General features: G+C 44.8%; 1 protein-coding gene across 1 annotated transcript in view; it reads right to left on the bottom strand.

Moving 5' to 3' along the window:
- map2k6 (mitogen-activated protein kinase kinase 6) overlaps positions 1-17949 on the bottom strand; it is a 125010-nt gene that overhangs the window by 54397 nt on the left and 52664 nt on the right. Inside the window, exon 4 of the mRNA XM_060844481.1 lies at positions 8952-9065. Coding sequence (XP_060700464.1) covers positions 8952-9065 — 114 coding nt within the window. The remainder of the gene's footprint in view (positions 1-8951; positions 9066-17949) is intronic.

Here is a 17949-nt window from a genome sequence, read left to right as displayed (position 1 = left end):
TCTCTCTTGGGCAGCAAGTCTGATCCAACCAGACAATTACATTGAAGCCTCAAATTTCAGGGTGAATGGAAAAAGCAGAAAAACGGGACTAATCATTACATCCTTCAGTGTCCCAGCGCAGACATGACACTAATCAGCACTTTTTTAGACTGCATCATTCAAACATTTGGCTAAATTACACATTCACATTTAACATTTCGTGCCAAAAGCCAGGGCACCATTCAATTGTCAATGGATTCGAGGGTGAAGTGTACTGACATAAACAGTTTTAGATAGATATGTAAAAACATACATGCACACACACAAACGATATAATATCGACCATAAGATATAGGAACAGAATTGGGCTTAATGCTCCATCATTCCTTCATGGTGATGTGTTTGTCAACCCCTTTCTCCTGCCTTCTCCCAATATCCCTTGATCCACTTACCAATCAAGAATTTATCTATCCCTATCTTAATGACACTCTATGACATGATCTCAGAGTTCCACTGATTAACCATCCTCTGGCTGGTTCTTCCTTATCTCAGTTCTAAAAGGTCATCCCTTCACTCTGAGGCTGTGCCCTACGGTCCTAGTCTCTCCAGTAAGTGGAAACATCTTCTCCACATCCACTCTATCCCAGCATCTCAGTATTCTGTAAGTTTCAATCAGCTCCTCCTTCATCCTCCTAAACTCCACTGAGTACACAGCCAGAGTCCTCAACCAGTCCTTATACAAGAAGCCCTTCATTCCCAGCATCATTCTTATAAACCTCCTCTGGAACCCTTCTAATGCGAGAATGTCCTCGCATAGATAAGGAGCCCAAAACTCTCTCAATATTCCAAATTCAGTCTGACCAGAGCCTTGTGCTGCACAGGCTATATATCCCTGCTCTTGTTTTCTAACCAATCTTGAAATGAATACTAACATTGCATTTGTCTTCACAAATGCCAACTGAACTTGCATATTCACTTTAAGAGAATCCCAAAGTAGGACTCCCAGGTCCCTTTTTGCTTTCAATTTCCAAAGTCTTTTCCCATTTAGAAAATAGCCTATGCCTAGTCTTACCACCAAAGTACATAACCTCACACTTTCCCACTTTGTATTCCATCTTCCATTTCTTTGCCCACTCTCCTACTCTGTCCACTTCTTTCTGCAGCCTCCCCATTTCCTCAACACTACTTGTCCCTTTACCTATCTTTGTGTCATCTTCAAACCTAGCAACAATACCTTCACTTCCTCATCCAGATCATTAATGTATAACATGAATAGCTGTGGTCCAACAGTGACCACTGTGGAACTCAAGTAGTCACTGGCTGCCATCCTGAAAAAGACCCCTTTATCCCCATTCTCTGCCTTCAGCCAATCCTCCATCTACACCACGATCTTGCCCATAACATCGTGCACTCTCATCTTCTTTAGCAGCATCCTGTGCGGCATATTTTCAAAGGCCTTTTGGAAACCTAAAGAAACCACATTGACTAGCTCTCCTTTGTCTAACTTAGTACTACTTCAAAAGAATTTAACAGATTTGTCAGGCATGAGCTTTCCTTGACAATGCCAAGCTGACCCAGCTATATTTTACCATGCACGTCCAAGAACTCTGCAATTTTATCCTTAATAATGGACTCTAAAATCTTACCAATGATTAATGTCAGGCTAACCAATGTATACCTCCCTCCCTTCTTAAAACAGGAGTGTTACAGGAGTTATTTTCTAGTCCCGCTGGATCCTCACTGACTCTAGCGATTCCTGAAAGATCACCACCAAATAGTCTGAGAATTGAGGGTAGACTGTTCAGGAGCAATGGTTGGAAGCACCTCAATATAGAACGGGCAGATGATGTTTGGAACTGTCTTCCGCAAATGGTAGTTGATACTTGAGAGCTTAAGAATTTCTTTTTTTGTTAAGCAAAGAAATTAAGGGATATGGGCAGGTATGTGGAGATAGGCCACAGATCAGCCATGGTCTTATTAAATGGCAGAACAGGCTTGAGGGGCGGAATGGCCAACTCCTGTTTCTATATTCCTACATCATTGTATGGTGCTGAACTAGGAATAACTCCTCTATCAGCATGGTAACTGTACCTCCTGCATTGTACATGCTGGTAACTCAGAATGATTATGTTTCTTTTTATCAGCTTAATATTTGGTCTCTTTACAATCAGATTATATGGTCCTGCTCCCCTTATATTAAACAAATAGTATCTTATCCAGTCTTAGCATTATTCCAAAAACTTAAATCATATACCTTGTTTTATTGTAACGCTCTCTTTTGGCTTCACTCAATAATTCAATGACTGGCTATCAAACTCAAGTTTTATCCCATTTCAGAACATCCGTACTTTCCTAGAATCATCAAATCCCTACAGTGTGGAAACGGGCCATTTGAGTCCACACCGGACCTCCAAAGAGTATCCCACCCAGATCCACCTTATCCTCATAACTCTGCATTTCCCATGGCTAATCCACCTCGTCTGCACATCCCTGCACACAATTTAGCATGGTCAGTCCACCTAACCTGCACATCTTTGGATTGTGGGAGGAAATGGAAGCACCTAGAGGAAACCCATGGAGACACAGGGAGAATGTGCAAATTCCACAAAGATAGACAGACAGTCATCCGAAGATGGAATCGAACCCGGACCCTGGTGCTGTGAGGCAGCGATGCTAACCACTCAGCCATCATGCCATATTTTGTTAACAACCCGCCAGCCTAAGACAGTTTCCATCAAAAAGCTGGATAGGGGAGGTGACACAACAAGCTGGGATTATTTTACCACATGGTAAAAGTGTACTGTGGAAAAATGTTGATTAGTCTGACCCGGAGTCACTTTCAATCTCACACACAAAGACACAGAAAAATTCAGCCATTCTCATCTCTGCATTGAACTCCTGACCCCCAGTCAGTCAGACCTGCAATGTGTCACATCACATTTTCTTCAGAGACAGCATGACCTTTTGGACTAAGAATCAGTTTTAAAGGAAATTGCAGCCCTTCATCAGCTTGCACTCCCAGAAGAATGTAGACATCAAGCATTGACAACGGGAGAAGCCAAGCTGAATGCTGTCAGGCAGTTTACTCTCTTAGCGGGTGTCACCTCGTTTAATGTCACTATTGATGAGGAAGTGGTTTTCAAAAGCAAATATAATAACGCATTTGGTGGAGTCTGCAAATGAGTGTGGAACACGTGCCGCCTTGGAACACTAACCAGGGTCAGTTAGCAAAGCGGCAGTCCTCACCAACCTCTGCATGGCACTGAATCCTGGGTCGTGTACACTTTCTAGAGTGTCCACATCAGAGCTACCTCCACAGCAGTCTCAGGTTTCACTGATGGGACTGTATCACAAACACTGACATTGTGGACACACGCAATATCTTTCGAACAAGGCCACCCACCTGCAAAGCCATCTACACTGGGCAGATCACATTGTCCATGCCAATGGCCATCAACTAGCCAAGATTGTGTTGCACAGGGAATTAGTCACTGGCAAAACAGAAGGAGTACAAACATTTCAATACACTCCTGAAAGAATTGCCTCTCTCTGTGCCACATCAACCATCACCAGTGCCAATGCCAATCATGTATCACAATGCCTGGAGATGCTGAGAGGAGAGGGCAGCAGGTACCTTTGAGACAGAGTGAAGCATAAAAGAGAAAAGGAGAAGGATGGATCTGATTGTCCCCAGCAGTGACTATGCCATCGTCAGCAGCCACTGAGAAGCTGCCAATTGTGAACAGGCTGAATTAGGCAGCAGCAGATCCGCACTCCATGTAAGCTTCCGGAAACCTTCATTCCAGAAGAGATGCCTAGTTGATGGATTGGCACTGGCCTGCAGAAAAGCCAATCTCCACAGCAGAGGTCACTTCTCCAACATCAACCCACTGAACTCCTGTTACTCTAATTAAACAATGTCTCTTACCAACTCTGATAAAGACATTGGTGTGTCTCTCAAACAAATCCAATTACAAACTAAATTGGCAGAAAAATATGCTGAAATTTCTATGCAATGTGAGAATCCTTTGTTTCCACTTTTTCCAATTCAACACCTAGCATGTCATTCCCACCCACCAATACACAAACTGTATTAATTCACCTCACCATGTAATATCATGAGGGACATTAAAATGTGAATAGCAAAGGTCTTTTCCCTAGGCTGGGGGAGTTCAAAACTAGGGGCCACATTTTTAAAGTGAGAGGAGAAAGATTTAAAAAGGGACCTGACAGGCAACTTTTTTTTTAACAAAAGAGGGTAGTTCGTATGTGGAATAAAACGCCAGAGTATGTCGTAGATGCAGGTACAGTTAGAATGTTTAAAAAGCATTTGGACAGGTGCATGAATAGGAAAGTTTAGAGGGATATGGGTCAAACACAGGAAAGTGGGGCTAGTTTAGTTTGATAAACCTGGTCAGCATGGATGAGTTGGGCTGAAGGGTCTGTTTCCATGCTGTATGACTCTACCAGCAAATGTAACAGCCACTGTGAAAGGCTTTTGAAGTAACTTGTGTAGAAAACTTTAAATAATTTCTGAGCTGCATAAAGATAGCACTTTGCAAATCGTTGAAATCTCAGAGTATGTTGGTTGAACAAAGTGGTTAAACTAAAATTAAATGATTTTAAAATATGAAAGAATATCTGATTACTACATAATATTACAGTACTTACAGTGTGGAAACAGGCCCTTCGGCCCAACATGTCCACACCGACCCGCCAAAGCGCAACCCACCCATACCCCTACATATACCCCTTACCTAACACTACGGGCAATTTAGCATGGCCAATTCACCTGACCCGCACATCTTTGGACTGTGGGAGGAAACCGGAGCACCCGGAGGAAACCCACGCAGACACGGGGAGAACGTGCAAACTCCACACAGTTAGTCGCCTGAGGCGGGAATTGAACCCAGGTCCCTGGTGCTGTGAGGCAGCAGTGCTAACCACTGCTATGGATTGAGATCCTCTGAGATATCAATTTAAAGGAACAAGATCAAGGATACTGATGACAGGTTCTATTAAACAGTTAAAAACCAACAACTTTAATGTGGTACAAATGGCATTATTTCTGCAAAGCATCAATAGTCCATTCTTAACGCTTGCCTCTGTCTTCATAACAAAGTTCTCTGTTTTTGATTTGTTTTGCCTTTTATAAAATCAGCTTTGAGCAGTTGATTAGTTGTGAAATTCAGTTAATGTTGCTTCATGACTCTGACAGTGACCAACTCAATTTGACAGAGGAATGCACAGTAAATGTAGCTGGTGGAAAGGCCGAGGTTAGATCTCGGGCATAAGGCTGAAAGCAGGAATCCTCACTGCTACACTTGACCTGCTTAGACCATTGCCGCAATAGTGAAGTGGAGCAAGGTTAGAAAATATTGAGGTTTCATTAGAAACAGCCAACAACTATCTTCTCCCCATTTATTTTCACACATATCAGCACTGAAGTTGTTTGTACATCTGAATAAAATTAACCCAAGACTTCACAGAAATTGTGCATGGTTTGCCTGCAGCATCAGCATTGGTCTTCTCACTTCAATCAAAGCTTTTGAATTTAAAGCTTTACAGACAGTCTGTGTTGTATAGCCCTAGTTCTTTGGATTATCAACTATTTATCAAAATATAGAAATCTTAAAGATCAAGAAAAAACCCATGAGTATTGTCCATATTAAAGGATGATTTCCTAAAGGACAAGAATTTGTTTCTAATTTGGAATTTAAATTCAGACTATTCAAACATTAAAATGATAATCGCTGACCGTGCCCTTTAGTGCAGGTGAAACTTCATGGACATTTCCCGTGACCAACGAGAGTCCATCATCAGGGTCAAATGAGGGTCAGAAGCTCTTTACTTTAAAATATAAAGCAGCTGACTAAATCACATGCAGCTTTGGTGACAGCTAACCCCCATCTGTCTGAAGCCAGTGAGAAACTCCAGTGGTGACGATAGGTTGAAGAAGCTGGGGACCGTTCTCCTTGAGACAGTGAGGACCACAGATGATGGAGATCAGAATCAAAAAGTGTGGAGCTGGAAAAGCACAGCCGGTCATCATCCGAGGAGCAGGAGAGTCGGTGTTTCGAGCAGGACGAGTTCCTATGCCATAGCAATTCTGTGACTCAATGAATGCCTCCTCCAGAGGATGGAACAGACTCAGCAAAGCAACATTCCTGACAAAGAGCCTACGCTCAAAACATTGACTTGCCTGCTCCTCGGTTGCTACCCGACAGGCTGAGCTTTTCCAGCACCACAATTTTTGAACTGTTCTCCTTGGACAGAGGAAGGCTGAGAGGAGATTTGATGGAGGTTTTCAAAATCAGGAGCCATCTGGGTGGAGTGGACAGGGAGAAACCGTTCCTGCTCATTAAAGGCACAGGAAGAAGAGGCATAGAGTTAAGGATGAGCAGGAGAAGGAGGTGTGAAGTGTGGAAGAATTTTTTCACACACATAATGAGGGTATGAATGCACTGCTTGGATCTGTGATTATTTGGATAAAAATACCTACTCAGGGCATGGAGAAAAAAGCAGGAGATGGGCACCAGGTACCGATGCCCATTTCAAGCACAAGTGTGTTGGGCCAAATGGCCTCCTCCTACACCATAACAAATCCATGATTCTACGAATGCCTCCTTCGGAGGAATGGCCTGAGGATACCATGGAGTCAGCAAAGCAACAGGAGAGTCGGGGCAAGAATCTAGGAATCTGTCTACTGCCCACACTGAGATATAAAAATTCAGCCACTTGGTTCTAAAAGCATGCAGATTCTGCAAAACGGAGAAGTTTTGTGACTGCAGAACCAGCGGTGAGTCCTGTATAAGGAGATGACTCCATTTTCTTTAGTTATGATGCGGTGTTCATTTTACAGCAATGTTGTTTGATCAGACCCCATTGATACACCGCAGCTCGGCAGCACCAGATTTAGGTCAGAATTTAGGGAAGGCTTTTAAAGAAAATCGGACATTGCTGATCAAATTTTAATTTGATACATTCCTTTAATTTTTTTTTCCCATTCATAAGGCGTGGGCTTCACTGATTTGGCCAGCATTTATTGCCCAGCCACAATAGCCCTGGAGAAGGTCAGCTGCCTTCTTAAATGCCAGCAATGCTTGGTGGGTCAGGACACTTGGTGTCCTTCGGGAGGGAGTTGCTGGCTTCCACTTAATAATATTAGGACAAGGGCAGAGTAGGTAACGGAATGGGCTCCCCTTTGAGGCAAAGACACCAACAATTCTCATAGGATTGCCCAGTCAGTGTTTGCTCGGGTGGAGCAGTAAAGTGTTGAATTGTGCTGGTGGAATAACACACCGCGATAAAAGTAGGAGACATGAGGACAGCTGGTAAAAAGCTTGAGCAAAGAGGCATTATTTTGAGGAGCATCTTAAAAAGGAGGAAACAGACACAAAAAGATCTTCATTGGGGGGCGGCGGGTATCTGTTGGATTCTAAAAACTTGGAAACTCAGAAGACGGAAGTCACGGCCACCAATGATGGAAACAAATTAAATGACCGATGTGCTGAAAGCCAAGAGGAGGGGAAATGCAGCATTAGTGAAGGCTTATAGACCAGAGATACAGAGATAGAGAGGGGCAGAGCCACAGAGGGGTTCAAATTCACTGACAAACATTTTCAGTCGGTGGCATTGTTGGATGAAATACGTCAAGCTTTGACACATCCGGCAAATCAAAATTCAGGATAATCCGCATGTTTCTTTGCCCAAAAACCAACGAAACAATGGACTGGGCAGACAGCTAAATTAATGTTCCACATGTAGGTGATCATTGTGTGGATCAAGCAAATTCACGCTGACTCCAGATTAGACATACATTTGTATGGGTAAAAAGCACAATCAAAACAAGCCATTCCAACCTGTATGTATGGTTAACGCTGGGCCAAAGATAAAGGACATTAGAAAAACGACCATGTAAATGCATAACTTGCATAATTTCCACACAGACCAGCTGTCTTAAATTAGAAATGCAATCTCCAGCCTCCCTTCATTTGTAGTAAACTAATCACTTATTGAATTACCTTCGCCCTTCTATAAATAACATTTTATGAACTGCCTCTTGCAAGATAAAATTAAGGAATGGAATGTGAAAAATTGGTCTTGTGATTGCAACTAAAGCAATAACATTTTACGAAAGGATACAGAGAAACAGAAAAGGGCACAAAAACATCTCTGGAATGAAATGTGGGGCTGATGAACAACGAGATAGAAAATCAACTTGCCAATTAAAGAACAGAACTAGGTGTCAATTGGCATCTCGTGTAGCCACACCAATCAGTTCCACATCCTAAACAATGTTTGCATATGAGCAAATGTATCTGTAAAAATTATGTTTAATGCTGCCATGTGTGCAAAGGATTGTTAACTGAATCAGATGAAAACAGCATTGTGCAAAAAGGTGGTGACTCAATTTCTCCTCAGTTGTCTCAATCTCCACCCCCATGGAGGAGGCACTGGATATTCCAATGTAGCCAGTTCACCTATCCACCTACATCTTCAACTGCCTGTAGTTACTATTGGACTTTTTCAGTTTAAAAATGTGATGGGACAACACCATTGAATGGAAAATGATGGACCAACTGGCCCTTTCTCCCCATTATTCCTTTCAGGAAGCACACAAAAGACTGTTCCATTAAAGTTTCAGCTACTAGGAAACCATCCATCTCTCCAACCTCCACTGCTCTTTCATATTCTACCTGGACCATGACCGGGGTTACATTCGCGGTGTCACATGGGCCCCTACCCATGATGTTATTTACACTGGGTCTCCATACCTCAAGAACCTGCTACACCCAGCCAGTGACACAGACAGTACTCACCCTGTATGGAGGGCACGGGAAAGTTGGCCATAACAAAAATGGCTTAGCAGTGCTGGAGCCCATGACATAGATTAGACTATTACACAGTGGTCTTAAGTTGCCTCCCTTCCTTTCAGTGAATCACTGATACTTCCAGAGAGCTGGCTTTACCTTGACAGCCATTAGTGTACCACTGGGTGTGTGCCGCATCTTCTCGACGACCCCGTACGCACCGCGGCCCAGCTCCGATAACGGCTCCAGGTCATCGGCTTTCACTTCGAAATTCTACAGAAAATGGAGACAAGGGTTTCACGGTCCGATTAAACCAAGCAGAGCAGGCAGAACAAACAGTGCACCCCACAGATGAGAAACTTTCATCGTCAACAAATGACACTTTACTCAACGATATTTACCAGCACATTATTCAGGCAGACAGAATTACCACCAATGAAGATTAGGAGATTAGAATTCCCTCAACGTGGAATCAGACCATTTTGCCCAACAAGTGCACACTGACCTTCCAAAGAGTAACCTACCCAGACCCATTCCCCTACCTTCTTACTCTACATTTACCCCTGACTAATGCACCACACCTACACATCCCTGAACACTATGGGCAAATTAGCATGGCCAATTCACCTGACCTGCACATCCTTGTATAACTGTGGGAGGAAACCGGAGGAAATCCACGCAGACACAGGGAGAATGTGCAAACTCCACACAGACAGTCGCCAGAGGCTGGAATCAAACCCGGGTCCCTGGCACTGGGAGGCGGCAACACTAATCACTGAGCCTCCGTGCCGCCCCAGACGATAATGTATCACAGCAATCGTCATCTCCGGCAGAGGAGACCCCATCACTGTTTAAAGGACAGGACTAAAGGTAAAGTCACCACATTCTGGATTAATGGTGCTGGAAGAGCACAGCAGTTCAGGCAGCATCCAAAGTGCAGCGAAATCGACGTTTCGGGCAAAAGCCCTTCATCAGGAATAAAGGCAGTGAGCCTGAAGTGTGGAGAGATAAGCTAGAGGAGGGTGAGGGTGCTTTACCTCTAAAGTCACCACAGTCCAACTGGACTACAGGGCTGCTTTCCCATGAGGGAGAGGTGACTGCTGTAAACGAAGGGTTAATCCGGTGTTTTAATTGGAGCAATGTGCGAAGGTCAGAGTGGGTACCCAGTCACTATGGTTTGCTGCTGACTCCCCCAGACTACCAGCATTTCAGGCCTGCATCAGGACATAGCTGCTCAATCCCAATTCCACAGGCCTTGGCATCTTAGACCTACCAGCCTCTGCAAGCCACCATGGCACATCCACTTGGAGCAGGCTTCAGCAATCCAATGTTGTACTAAAGAGTGCACTGGCACCTCTCGTTACAGTGGTGCAAATTGGAGCAAGCAGCCAGTTCACAGACTAGAGCAGAGTGTACCTCTAAGCTGTTCACTGTCTTTGTGTTCTCTCAGTTCACCCCTAACTAGATATAACACCACAACCTTGCTGTGCCTTTGTTCACTTGCTCCCCTCAACCGCTTAAGGCTGCCATTATTGCCAGGAATATGTTTTTTTTTACCCAGCACAGAAAGCCTGGCAGCTTGTCATGACAGGCAACGGGCAGCAGTTAGATTGGGCTCGTTTTTCTGCAGCACATTCCAGCCTCAATCTGAAACCATGTGCCAGCAGTTTACACAATAAACAGGCTGCAAGTGTTACTGGGTGGCTCAGGGAAGTCCAGGGGAGCTGCCATTAGTCAGGGACCTCAGCAAATAAGTCACAGGCAATATCAGACCAGGGAGTAGGATATGGTCATTTGACTGCTAGGGGTGGGCTGTGGGCTCAGCGTCAGGATCCTCTCCTCGACGGGGGTGAGGTGCTGAATGTCAGGAAGCCCGCCACCCATCTTGGCTCTCTCTCTGTCCCATCATGGTCTGCTGTCTCCAGGAGTGAGAGAAGGGGAGGGATTGACTGAGGTGAAAGTGGTTGCCTCTGCAGTTAGTGCCAATGTAGGTGGCATGAGGTGTGAATAGGCAGCGTCGGGTTACGGAGGGTGGGTGGGGGAAGGTGAGCGAGGGCACACCTTGCGGGGGATAATGGCCGTGGTACAGCATGAGCCGTGGTGGGTGCAGTAGCAGTGACAAAGTGAGAGTGGGGCAGCAGAGATAGTGAGTGTGGGCAACAGAGAGAAGATCATGGCATTTATCCTGGCAGAGTCCATACTGACCTGGGTACCAACCTTAGACCAGTCTAACAGGGTTTCGAAGAAGATTTCACAGCATTTTGCTTTTATAAAGAAAATAATGAGCTGTTTCCATTTCTTTATGGTAATTGGTCATTTTCTTTGCAATGGTTTCACTCAAGATTATCCTTACCTGTCCAATAATTTCAGCAGAGCTGAGGCAAACTAAAACAAAACCTTCTATGTGACTTACAGAAGCCTCAGTACCATCCGGCGAGAGTAATTGAGGGGTCTCTTTGCAGCAACAAAAGGAGTGTTGTTGTTTTTAACAACAGGGTTTACCGGGACATTGAGGACGACAGTTAATTCATCTCCCCACAGGAGGCTAGATAACCAACACAAACAGATGGAACCAGTGACTGGATGTCTCTCTGCTGCGTACCAATACACTAACTGTGTGAGGGTGTTGTAATAAATCTTCCCAGCTGGAGTGAATGTTAGAATCCTGGGAGGCGAGATTCCCAGAGACACATTGGATAGAACACCAGGCCTCCGCAAGGAGAATGTGGTTTTGGACCGTCTCACCCTACACAGTGTCAGGCAGCTCAGCTTTCCACACCTTCAGCTCATCTCCACGACATGTATTCAATGGTGACTCCATCCAGATCTCTCTCAGTGTCAGTAACCCAGCCACACGTGGACTTCCTCCTCCCTTTCCAGCATGGGTTTCAGACAGTACCATGTCGCTCGTCCACTTGTTATTGTCCGAAACGGGGCCAGAGGCAAAAACATCTTCCTGAGGCTTCATTTGGTTTAAATATCACCACAGGCCTGAATTTATTGCCCAAATACAACACAAACGTAATATTCCCATTCTTACCTTGAAGCTATTTAAGATTAAAAGAACTCCAACACTCAACTTCAGCAACTGCTTCCTAAGTACTATATACAGAGGAACCTTGATTACCCGAGTACCAATTATCTGAATATCGGATTATCCGAAGGAGATCTCAAGGTCCCGACAGAAACATTATGTCAAAGACGTGTTTCCAACAGTGATCGCGTCTTTTGTTCACAGCGATTAAACAGGCACCGTCTCCAAATGACTGACCTCCCGCCCTGTCTCTTTCCCCACACTTTCCCTGGAGTTCTACACAGGGGTGTACCCTAAATTCCTCCCTTCCCCAGATAATCTCTCCAACATTGTCCTGTACAGGGCAAAGGTGGATCCTGTCAAAAAATGTTGCAGTAAAAAGTTGTGTGCGTGTGTATGTGCTAGTTGGAGACTCACCCAAAAGGCAGCAGCAGCAGTGTCATTGCTGGTGTCCAGTCCGGCTGCCCCAGAGAGGGGGGCGGTGCTGGAGGGGGGCAGAGTTGGACGGACATTGGGGGTCGGGGTTGGTGTTGGACAGGGTTAGAGTTGGGTGGGGGGTGGCAGAGTTGGGGGGGGCGGGGGTGGTGTTGGACTGGGTTGGGGGGGCAGGGGTCCGTGGGGCAGAGTTGGATAGGTTGGGGGGATGGGGGTCAGTGTTGGACGGGGTTGGGGGTGGGTGGCAGAGTTGGGGGGGTGAGGGACAGGGGGTGGAGTTGGATGGGATGGGGAGGTGGGGAGTAGAGTTGGATAGGTTGGGGGTTGGGGGGGCGGAGTTGGACGGGGGAGTGGGCTTGTGCAATGTGCTGCTGCAGAGTCCTGAACCGGGAACAGACTTTAAAAACTCCGAGCCCCTGAGGAAAGGCATTTAAAAATCAATTAACCGAATAATCGATTACTTGAACGAAATACTGCCCGCCAATCTCGTTCAGTTAATCGAGGTTCCCCTGTAATCAAAATATAATTTCAGGTTCACTGCTGAAGTGATGAGGAAACCACCTTTCAGATTCAGAGACTGTTGACGGCCTTTACATTTATATACTGCTACTGCCCCCTAGAGGCCAGCACAACCTACTGACAGTGGAACATTACTGTAGATTATCTGACATACACACACACTGCAGTAATAGCACAGTACCCTTTGCATAATGGTGGTGATGGCCCACATCAACTCCAGTCTCTCAGCCCTGCCTCGATCTCCTGGAATTTGCTTACCGATGGAACATCTGGACAACAAGCTCACCTACATCTGACTCCTGCCATTGAGTACAGCTCTGCCTTCAAAACAATTATCCCATCCAGACCGATCTCAAAGCTCCATGACCTTGGTCTCGGCTCCACCCTCTACAAGTGGATCCTCAGCTTTCTGACCACAATCAGTGAAGGTAGGTAACTGCACCACCTCCACCATAACACAGCACTGGAGTCCTCCAAGGATGCGTCCATAGCCTCCTCCTCTACTCCCTGTACACCCATGACGGTGTTGCCAAATTCCAAGTGAATGCCATTAACAAGTTTGCTGATGACGCCACCATAGCAGGATGGATATCTAACAACGATGAGTCAAAATACAGAAGGGAGATAGAGAGTTTGCAACATTGTCCTCATTGCACCATCTCTTTCTCAACATGGGCAAAACTAAAGAACTGATCATTAACTTCAGGAAGAAAGGAGGAGGACATGCCTTCATCTACATCAACAGAGCAGCGTTTGAGAGGGTGGTGAGTGTCAAAGTTCCTCGGAGTAACAATAACCAACGATCTGTCCTGGATGGTGAAGAAGGCACAATAATACACCTTTTCTTCCTCAGGTGGCTCAGGAAATTTGGCATGTCCATAAGAACCCTCACCAACTTCCATAGATGCACCATTGAAAGGATACTGTCCAGGTGCATAACAGTGTGGTGTAGCAACTGCTTTGTCCAGGAGCATAAGAAACTACAGAAGGTGGGGTGCACAGCCCAGACCATCACAGAAATGAAACCTCCCATCCATGGACTCCATGTACATGGTTCGCTGCCTCAGAAAGGCTGCCAACATCATCAAAGACCCATCGCCCTGGTTATGTTCTCCTTGAATCTCTTCCATCAGGCAGAAAATACAGAAGCCAGAATACATGCACCATCAGGTTCAGACACAGCTTCCTCCCGGCTGTTATTAGACTAATGAACGGACTCTCCAGCCTCAAATAACACTGATCTTGCTAACAATGATCTCACCTAGCGCACACCCTGTGCAATGAAACCTGTATACCTCTAAGTCACTTTACAACGTTTGATCTGTACATCTTTGATTGCCGTGACCTGCCAGTACTGCTCGTTAAACAAAACTTTTCACTGTACTGCAGTACACGTGAACATAAATCAATGTGTGAACGTGCATTAATCTAGCATCAACTGTTAATTGCAAAAACAAAAATTTCCTAACCTCTACCATGTTTAAATGTCTCTGGATGTGTGATCTGAAGGCCATGGCTCATGCCTGTAACATTGCCTTCACTGTGAGGAATTATTCTGCCCATCATTTAAGTGGGTTCCCTCTTTCTGTCACTGGTGTAAAACATACACAGCACATTCCTTAACTTAAACCATCATGTGTGCTTTGTTTCCACATGCAAATTTAATTTTTAAAGTGATGGTAAATAGCATCTATTGGGCCAATAGAGAAATGCTTTTGAAAAGCAGTAAGAGATGAATGAAGTGGTGCCTATTCTTTGCTGTCCTAGACAGGCATGTTTTACAATGGGAATATCATGCAGTGACGCAGCGCCCTCATGTGGGAAAAGCAAGCACAGCAACGAACGTACCCGAAAGAGGAATCAGACCAATTGCAGCATTGCTCCTTGTTCTGGTCAGGAATGGTCAAGCTCAGACCTCTACTAAACCAACTCCACCTTCGACAGGAAAACAGAAAGCACACCTTTTCCCTTGGAAGTAAACATGATAAAGATACCTTCGCTCTAGGCCACAGAGAGTTGCTGTGCCTGGGACCAGGTTATATCAGGAGAAAGTAAGGACTGCAGATGCTGGAGATCAGAGTCAAGAGTGTGGTGCTGGAAAGGCACAGCATGTCAGGCAGCATCCGAGGAGCAGGAGAATCAACGTTTCGGGCAGAAGTCCTTCATCAGCAATGAGGCTTGTGGGCCGGGGGGGCGCTGAGAGATAAATGGGAGGGGGTGTGGGGTTTGGGGGAAGGTTGCTGAGAGTGCAATAGGTAAACAAAAGGTGGGGGTGAAGGTGATAGGTCAGAGAGGAGGGTGGAGCAGATAGATGGGAAAGATAATGGACAGGTCAGGAGGGCAGTGCCGAGTTGGATGCTTGCGATTGGATAATGTGGGGGGAGGGGAAATGAGGAAACTGGTGAAATCCACATAGATCCTGTGTGGTTGCAGGATCCCAAGCTAGAATATCAGCCACCCAGCTCCTGAAGGGAATGGCTGGAACCCCAGCTTCTGCTGTAGTCTAACACTGCGAGTTTACAATGGCACTACACGGTGTCACCCTGCTGTTTTACACTGCTCATGTTTGTTTGCGTCCTTCAGGTTTTTCATTGATTTTTAAAGTTTCCTCTGTGAAAGTAGCGACAGCAGTGCATTTGCAATCTGGAAACTTGAGACGGTCATTTCTGGTTTGCCTGGTGTAACGCTCATAGTTTCCTAACCAACCTGTTCAGAGATATTATTACGCAACTCTGGAGCCAATGGGACTTCAACCTGGACCTCTTGGCTCTCAGGTGGGGACACGATCACCATGCCACAAGAGCCTTTACTCTGGGGAGAAGTGGAGAATGTGGGGGAATTACCTCAAATGGTAGAACACTCATTTCATCTGAGAGGCAGTGGGGTTGATGCCCACATTCCCCACTTTGGTTTGGGAGTCAGTGAGCTCAGTTGGCTGGGCGGCTTGTTTGTGATGCCAACATATAACATGAAAGCAACACTCTGGGGCTGCGGCAACTTTACCTTTAATTATTGATCATGCACAAAAAAAAATCTCAAGGCTACAATAATTTCAGATCCCTGGGTCTGGCTCCATTGGGTTCCAAGCAAGGTGTCCTCTTTTACCATCCCCTGTACATAGCTATGTTCAATAAAGTCTATTGCTGTTCAGTCACAAGAGTGTAGATCTTAACCATATCTGGCAATAATATCATCTTTCTTTATTTTAACCATGTGGTGAACAAGCATTGCAGCCAGAAAGAATTTCGCAAATGGACAATAACATTGCAATTAAATTGGAAGGAAGAGCAAATGTGCCTGCTCTTATTGGAAATGTTGGATTTTGCAAGTTCGGGTAGAAAACCTGACAGGTGTTTGCCAGAATTTGACTTCTCAATATTTTGGATCATCTTGTTGAGACATATCAGAACACACATCTGGAGCAGGTGGGACTTGAACCTGCACCTTCTGGCCTGGAGGTGGAGACACCACCTCAAGATTTTCACAGCTTCTGGTGTTCATCCAATCATTTCTGAGATATTTTCTAGTGAACCTGTTCAGACATGATATGACACCCTTGTGGAGCAGGGGAGACTTGAACTAGGGCTAACCTGTCTCAAAGGTAGGGACACTACCACTGTGCTCTAAGAGCCCTTTCAATCAAATGAAGACCTGAAAATACATAACAATCCCTTATTCTCAGACAATTAAACAAGCACTTAAGAGCCTTTACTCTCAACAATTCTACCAACTCAAGGACAGAGGACTACAATATCAAAAATCAGCAGTGCCCTGTTAACTAAACACGTCCAATCTGATAAAGTAGGAAGGAGGCTTGGATGCAGCATCAATACTTTTTAGACCGACTAGGCTCTCTCATTGTAAAACTCCATGTTCTTTTATCTTTGTTGGAAATAAACTAATCTTAAAAATCACATTTTGTCATACGTGCCTCTTGTCTGAGTGTTTAAGCAAACATTTAACTTAGGGGCATCTGACCTACGAGCCAGAGCATCTTGATGTCTACAAATTTACAGCTCTTTCATAAGCTTCCTATAATTAATCATTATACAGCCTTGCATGAGAAAGATCACAGACCAGATGACAAATGATGTCAAGTATACTGCTCATCTTAAAGTTTATTTATGCTTTATTTGAAGCCAGAGTTTGAAATACAGTGAAGTGTCAGTGGAAGATTTTGGGAATGGGAGAAGGTAATGAGTTTCAGATGGTGGACAGGAAACGGCAAGGTGGGTTGTGTTGGTGAATGGGGGAATTGATAGGCCATCAGATTACTCCTGCTAATTTTACCTGGATTTCATTGCTGAAATAGAAATTGCTTTTAACCAAATCACATTTAATGCTCCCCATAAAAATAAATAACTTAGCCACTTTCATTTCACCAAGCAATGCAAACTGTTGGAGCGCAACACCCCGTCGCATTTTTTATTTGAAGTTGAAGGAAGCAGGGTAAGACAAGAACAGTGATGGAGTAAGACAGAGGAGGAGGATTTCAGAGAGATGGGGAGAGGGGATCAGAGAGGGGAAAGGAGTGAGAAAAGATACAGAAATGAGAGACAAAGAGCCAAGAATGTGCAGAAAAGAAAAAGGAGGAGAAGAAAGATAAACAGGCTGAGACAGCAGGATACTCCGGGGTGAAAGTCAAGTCATATCTGACCCCCACTTTCACATTAATTCCACCAGCTCAGGGAGCATTATCCAGCAGGGACTCAAGATCAGCTTTAGTTAAACCTAACTCCATAGCTCAGCCCGTCACCACTCCATTCCCCAGTCATCGCTGATTGAGGCTGATCCTTTTTCTCTCTCTAGCTTTGCTGCTGGGCATGTTTTAATGGTCATTTCATTTAATCAACCATTTACATGATCAATGTATTGTTTTTGGTAACTGTTATGGGGACCCTTTCAGAAACTTGCTCACCAGACTTCCAAGGAAGAGAAAAATTGACATGTGCCTACGGCCCACCCATACCAAAGGGTTGGACAGTTCTGAATTAACTCATGACATGACAATACTCCCACAGAAAGCTTCCAGATTGAAAAAACAACATTATTTTGCATAAAAAGGACAATTCGTTCACTTTGTACCTTTTTAAGGATTTGTTCTTAAGCACTTCAACACAAAAAGGATGATACAAAATTTGTGACATAAAGCCTGGCTGTGAAACCACA

Source organism: Hemiscyllium ocellatum, chromosome 25, assembly GCF_020745735.1.
Source record: "Hemiscyllium ocellatum isolate sHemOce1 chromosome 25, sHemOce1.pat.X.cur, whole genome shotgun sequence".
NCBI classification, from domain to species: domain Eukaryota; kingdom Metazoa; phylum Chordata; class Chondrichthyes; order Orectolobiformes; family Hemiscylliidae; genus Hemiscyllium; species Hemiscyllium ocellatum.
Note: the sequence above shows the minus strand (reverse complement) of the source record. Positions and strands in the feature narration are given on the sequence as shown.